Genomic DNA, 6,954 nt, shown 5'->3' with positions numbered 1-6,954 from the left:
CATACTAAGATCATTGGATCATCTGAGCCTGAAAGTCTTTGTTTTTGGGGTGGACACTAGTGTGCCCCAAGATGGGACAAGAAGCAGACCAACCATCCCGAGCGGATGGGGTAGAGGCTCTCTCTTGAAGTACTGAGGTTCTGGGGGAAAGGATGAGTTTGCGTAACATGGTGCTAATACAAACCTTTCTCTTCAGATCTGTGCTCCTTTTAACATGCTCTCAACTTGTTTATAGAGGATAATATGTTGCTTATTTCCCAGGATATTGTGCTTAGCTCTGGTAATTATAGAGTTTAAGAAGAAATACAAAATAGGGGGCTTGATGTTACATTTTACCAAGACTTCTAGCCATGAAATATAGAAAACTAGCCTGTCTCAGGTAATTAATTAGCTGTGCAACTTTGAGCAAATTATAAGTTACTTTATTTTCTATGTCTCAGTTGTCTCACCTGTAGAACAGGAATAATTTTAGTACTCTATAATATTCTGAGAATCAAATTTATCAAGATTCAAGCTTTTTCAACAGAGGGGGGCAAATAGTGAAGTTATATTAGCTATAATGATGATGATGGGGAATAAAGGCTGTTCCCCTGAGCCAGGCATTAGACTTTCTTCTATGTGACCAAAAAACAATTGTTTTAGGTAACTATTTTCAACCCACTTTTTATTCAAGGCGACTGAGTTACAGACAGATTAACTAACTTGCCCCCAAAGATACAACTAGTATGCTTCAGAACAAATGGAGATTCAAATCTAGGTTGGCTGTATTCCAAGGTGCCCATGAGTTCCCACATCTCTGCTTTCCAGCGAGCACCTCTTTACCGCAGTCCTCTAAAAGCATTCACTGTATTCCTAGAGCAGTTCTAAAAGCTTCCACTGTATTCCTATAGCAGCTTGCTTGAGTTTTTCTGGTGAATGTCTCCACATCCTGACTTTTTTTTTCTTTTCAGTAAACTTTCCCTTGCTAATCCCTCCTTCAGTGTAACCTTGTTAGTTTTGAGGACACACCCCTGGCTAGGCCTGGGCTCACAGGGCCTCCTCTTCCCACCCCTTCCCTCTGCTGTGGTTTAAAGTTTCACTAGATGCCTCTGGTTCACTCCCTTTACTTTAAGTCCTTACAAGGGCAGGAGGAACCAAGGCTGGGCCCAGGACCCATTAGTCCAGGGGTGATAGTGAAGGGGTCTTGGGGGGAGCACTGACCCTCCCTCCCCACACACCCCCTTCAGCACTGGGACTGTTGGCACAAAAGGAAACCAGTTGGGAAAATGAAGATTTTCTGGTAAGACCCTGACCTTGGAAAGGGTGGTGGGGAGACTGGGTTGGAGCCCTCAGAACCAAGGGTCTGTGTTTCTGCAGTGGTAGGATAAGAGGAGGTGAGAGAAGGTGGGAGAAGGGAGAGGAGAAGAAGAAAGAGACCCAGACAGAGACACAGATGGAGAAAGACAGGCAGACAGATGAGAGTGAGACAAGAGAACAAGCATAAGAGACAGGAGACAGACAGAGCAAGGAGAAAGAGAGAGCTATTAAAGTGAAGAAGGAGAAATACTAAGATAAAAGAAAACGTAGACGAGGAAATAGATGTAGAAATGGTGAAATAGATAGAGAGAAAGTGAAATAAAGCAAACAGCAGTTTCATGATTGTTTTAGTGCAGGAGCTGGAAATGTGAGAATTCATTAAATCTCCCAAGATTTCAAAGTCAAGTGGAAAAAATAAACTATAGTGAGATTTGATCACCTACATTAATCGTGTTTACCAGATATCAAAATATTTAAGTAGTCCCCATCTGGAGGGATTCTTATTTGAGTCATTGTCTTTTCTCCTCTTCAGGAAAATTCCAGTTTTCTTCTTTGTATGCAGTTTCCTGGGATCTTGGGCAACTGCTGCGGTCAAGCGTCGCCCAAGTAAGGGCCACAGTTTCTGGATTTTGAAATATCACTTGTTCCCAGAAAGGATCAGGCAGCGCTGTGGCTGAGTGAGGATGGCATGAAGCATCCATGGTCCTCCACAGCCTCACTCTTCCATCCTCCTTTAGCCAGGGGATTGTTCCGTGGCTGGTTTTATGTGGTCAGTGTTGGGTATAGAAGAGAAGTCCTGGCTGTGATCACAACTGGCAGGAAAGCCCAAGCGGGGTACTCCAGTGCCTTGCACGTGCCTACTTGGTTCACATGGTGATTGGTAAGGTTGGGTGGGTGGACCAACAGATGGATGAATGGCCTGGGGTCAGTGGAGGTGTAAAAACTATTTTAATATACTGGGATGGCTGAGCCAAAACTTGTAGCTGGAAAATGCTTTTTCTGAAGTCTAGGAAGTCTCTGTTGTCAGGTCTGTCTCAGCAGGGTGCTGAGGTTGGACAGTTACAAGAAGCCTTCTTAAAAATCTTTCTCCCTGCAACTTTCCACCTGTGTAAGGAACACCCAATTTAATTCTAGGATTTCTCATTGAATTAAGGGTTTAATCATTTTTATGATTCTTTTCTTTTTTTCATTAGTTTTCTCCATTCTAGGATGTGAGCAAGAGTCTAGTTGGGACCCTTTTTTGATCTCTTGGAATGAATTTGTAAAATTAAAAACACCCTATATATTTTATTTTGGATTAATGAAATCCAAGTCTCCCTGCAAACTCCTCTATTTAACAAAGATTCCTAAGAACCCCACTCTCCAGAAGTCCCATTAACTGGCTCAAGACTGGCTCTGGATTCTCTTAGGAATCCTAAAATTTGTGGTGTTTAAGGAATATTTTCTAGTCCAAGCCACCAGAAGTTTCCCAAACAGGCGCCTGACACCATGCCATTCAGAACATGGCACAGCTCTGGTTCCAAAAGGAACAAATTCCCAACTTCTGCCAAAGGAACATTTCCCAGTACAAATTATTAAAACCTTCCACCTTGTTTCTCTTCCAGGATGAGTTGAAGATAAATTAATTATAATCATAGAGTCATAGAGTGAAAGTCAAATACATTATAAGCAAGCTATTTGGCATATTCTCCTCCTTTAAATAGTTGTTCAGATCTTGTTGTTATTGATATATCTTCATGGTCCTTGTAGGGGTTAGGGTAGGATGACATGCTACTCTTTTGCAGGGTTCCCTGTTAATTCAAATTCTAATGGTGGAAATGAACTCTGTCCAAAGGTCAGGATTGGCCAAGATGATTTACCAGGCAAGTAGCCTTATATCATATTGAAAATGCATGCTTTCTATAAACTTACCTGATATATTCTATTATTTGGTTGTGGAAAGGAATATAACCAATCTCATTTTAGACTTTTTATTCTGTGTTCCCTTTTTGTAGGCTTTGACTTGATTTCTCAGTTCCAGGTAGATAAAGCAGCATCTAGAAGAGCTATTCAGAGGATAGTGGGATCAACTGCATTACAAGTGGCTTACAAATTGGGAAATAATGTAGACTTCAGGATTCCAACAAGGTATACACAAATATTTTATCTAATTATCTATCTCAAATGCATTTTAAAAAATGAAAAGCTATGCAATGTTAGAAAATCTCATGCTCAATCCTTCTTAGATCACCAATTTATTTGAAGATGAAGAAATTTATTTACCCATCTTCAGGGTTCAGTGTCTAAATACGTGAATACTCTTCATGTTTTCAGCATGTAATTTACTTTTCATTCCAAGAATCAAAAAAATCACTGAAACCATTATACATTGATTCAGGACATGCTCTTATTACTTTGCTCACTGTTTTTGTGTAATTTGTCTGGTTTTGGCTGAAAGGACCCTCTGTGAAAAGTGCCAGAGGTTAAGCATAAATTTAACTAGGAACTGTGGAGTGGTTAGAAGACTCACAATGGTGCTGTTCAAACGTCCTAGTGCTGAAATTGAACCACACTTCTACTGCTTGGCTCCTGGCAGGAATCAAACAAAAGCAAAACTAGAATAATGATCACCGAAGCAATGCTAGTGATAATAATTTAAAAATCCTCCACTTTGTTTACCTTCCTCTCTAGAACTATGTTTTTTATCCTTTAAAATATTTATAACTGTGGTGATTTAGTGTATGTAAGTGTTGAGTCAAGCCATTGTTATGAATGAGCTTCAGGATTTTCAGTTTTATATCATTAAAATACCATAAATGTAATTATCATGATTATTGTATGTTTTAATGCACTGCAAAAAAACTGAATTAAGTTTCCTTTGATAGATGAATAAGAAAATTAGGGCTTTGATAAAAATTAAGTTGTAAAAGTAAATAATGATTATTTAGAACAGTAAAAGAGTATTATAAAAGCTCTAAATGTGGGTTACCTGGTGGCTCAGTGGGTTAAAGCCTCTGCCTTCAGCTCAGGTCATGATCTCAGGGTCCTGGGATTGAGCCCCCTATCAGGCTCTCTGCTCAGTGGGGAGACTGCTTCCCCCTCCTCTCTCTCTGCTTACTTGTGATCTCTCTCTGTCAAATAAATAAATAAAATCTTTTTTAAAAAGCTCTAAATCTTTATATATAATCATGAGAATTTGGTCAAGTTAGAATATTTTCATATATACCAGACTGCAGATAGAAATTCGTATTTTGAATATAAAAACCATATTTTTCTAAATATGAACTATATTTTATAAAATGACAATAGTGCACTGCATAAGCTCTTTTTCTAAATTTACTAATTAACATTAAATCTCATCCTCATGACAACCCTGCAGTAGAGACATTATTATCCGTATTTTATGAAAGAGGAAACTGAGGCCAGAAAATTCAAGTTACTTACATGAGGTCCCAGGGTTAGGAGGTGCTAGAAAGATGGAAGTTCAGGCAGAATGGTACTACAACCACTACTCAATATTGACCCTGAAAAATTATTCACACTCGGAAAGATTACAGGCATGATAACAGCTACTGACTTTTAAAAAAATTTTTGCTTGTGTTTTCTTTTCATGCACTGAAAGGCTAGTTGTGTTCTTCTTCTTTTTTTTTTTTTTTAAGTAGGCTCCATGCCCAGCGTCTAGCCCTAGATGTGTTCCTAAATAAGCTTTATAAAACATCCATTTTTTTCTTTCTTTAATAAAATAAACATGATGCAAGACCCCCTAATGCTGACCTAATTCCCTTTTCTATAATTTGAGGTACAATCTGGACTGTCATTAACTCTAAGTTCAGGTACTGACCAACTTGAGGTCACATCAACCTGTACCTCCTGTTCATCTTTGCTGTTGCTTTTCTCTAAGTGCCTAGAGCTGTCACTAAATATTTTTCACAAAATACAACCAATATCCTGTATTCCCTATTTCCTTGATTCCCTGACCTTTAAAGACTAAAAAACTCTGTTTTACTGACAAAGCTTATTATAAGATGAAAAAAGAATTAAGGAGGAAGTAGAAAAAATTAGGAAAAAGAAATAAAAAAAAGAGGGGAGAGCCAGAGCGTTGAAATAAATGGAATCATAAATAGGTAATAAAGTGTACTTTTGGGCAAGTAGTTACACTATCTTTGTTTCAGTCCCTTCAGCATAAATCAAGAATGATAACTGTGTTGTAGATTTGCCACGAAGAGCAAATGTTAGTAAGTTGGAGAGGGTTTGGATAGAGCCTAGCACACAGTGGTATTAGTTAAATATTCATTCAATGAATAGAGAGTACTAGAAGGAGAGGGTGTGTGTGCAAATGGGAGCCTTTTCTCCTTAGTGGGTTCTTTTCTTTTCAAGCTGCCCTCCCAGTCCTACTGATTCAAAAACTGGATGGCAAGAAAAGCAGGGACCGGAATTGCTCTCAGAACATGCAGGGAGTAGTTTCGGTTTAAAGGAAATTTCTATTCTGGAGAACATAAGTTCTGAGGGAATGGAAAACAAAAACAAAAACAAAAACAAAACCTTAACAGGATTTTTTCATGGGAGGGAAATGAGAGTATGGCGTATAAGGCTGATGTGATAAAGTCAGAATTTATCCTCCTATTTTCAATTTTTTGAAAGATTCTGAGACATATTTTTTACTGCTTTTTGTTCTTTGTTTAGACATAATAATATCATATTCTCAACTCAGATTTATAAACATTTTGTATTTGTTTACCTTAACAAATATAATTCTTGGTTCTTTTTTGGGTTGAGGTCATAAACAAATGTTTCAAGGTCTAGTCTCCTTATCTTTTATTCAAACACTTAGAGTTCTTCTTTTAAGGTACTCTGTGCAGATTGTAACATAATGAAATAAATCATTTATAGATCCAGCTTCTTTTACATTATGTATGCTGTCAAGTTTACTTATCGATGTGCATAGCGTCTTTGCAAGAACAGAATCTCAGGTGTTCAAAAAAGACAATGCTACTGACTGCTATGTAAATTAGACTTGTGAGGACTTCTAAAAGGTCTTAAGTGTGTATACATACAGATACATTTTGTGAATTTGTACACTAAAAGGAATTTTCTTTTTTTAAAAATTTATTTGACAGAGATCACAAGTAGGCAGAGAGGCAGGAGGAGGGAGTGAGAGAGAGAGAGGGAAGCAGGCAGGGAGCCTGATGCGGGACTCGATCCCAGGACCCTGAGATCATGACCTGAGCCAAAGGCAGAGGCTTAACCCACTGAGCCACCCAGGTGCCCCCTTTTCTTATACTGACAAATTATATTACCTAGTTTAAAAGACTAACATGATAATCTTGACTATACTTATACATACATATACAAACAAACATATATATATTATCTTCATTCACATGAAGAAAGAGAACAGATGGATGCCTTTGATTTAACAATGTGTCTATAAATGAACTGTTCTTCTAGTAACCTGAGTCACCAGCTCATTTAAAAAAAAAAGTTTTTGGCATTACAGAACCAAGTCAGAGATAAATGGGGACATTCTATTCTATCCTACCTTCAATATAGTCCCTTTGCTTATTTAGCAGGAAAGATGAGATGAAGTATAAATTGGGAGAGATTCCTCAGTCAACCTCAAAATCTCTTTGCAGAAGAGTCACTTAGACAAGTTACTGTGACTAGTGGAATCCAAGCAAA

The 6,954-nt window shown here is 38.0% G+C and overlaps 1 protein-coding gene across 1 annotated transcript in view; it reads left to right on the top strand.

Moving 5' to 3' along the window:
- The first annotated feature begins 1,064 nt into the window (after positions 1-1,064).
- Positions 1,065-6,954, top strand: part of COL9A1 (collagen type IX alpha 1 chain) — an 83,055-nt gene continuing 77,165 nt past the window's right edge. The window contains 4 exon segments of the mRNA XM_032340388.1: positions 1,065-1,279; positions 1,829-1,902; positions 3,081-3,158; positions 3,291-3,423. Of these exon segments, the coding sequence (XP_032196279.1) occupies positions 1,266-1,279; positions 1,829-1,902; positions 3,081-3,158; positions 3,291-3,423 (299 nt within the window). The 5' untranslated portion in view covers positions 1,065-1,265.

Source organism: Mustela erminea, chromosome 4 (assembly GCF_009829155.1).
Source record: "Mustela erminea isolate mMusErm1 chromosome 4, mMusErm1.Pri, whole genome shotgun sequence".
NCBI lineage: Eukaryota > Metazoa > Chordata > Mammalia > Carnivora > Mustelidae > Mustela > Mustela erminea.
The sequence above is the reverse complement of the archived record's forward strand: the minus strand, read 5'-3'. Positions and strand labels throughout refer to the sequence as shown.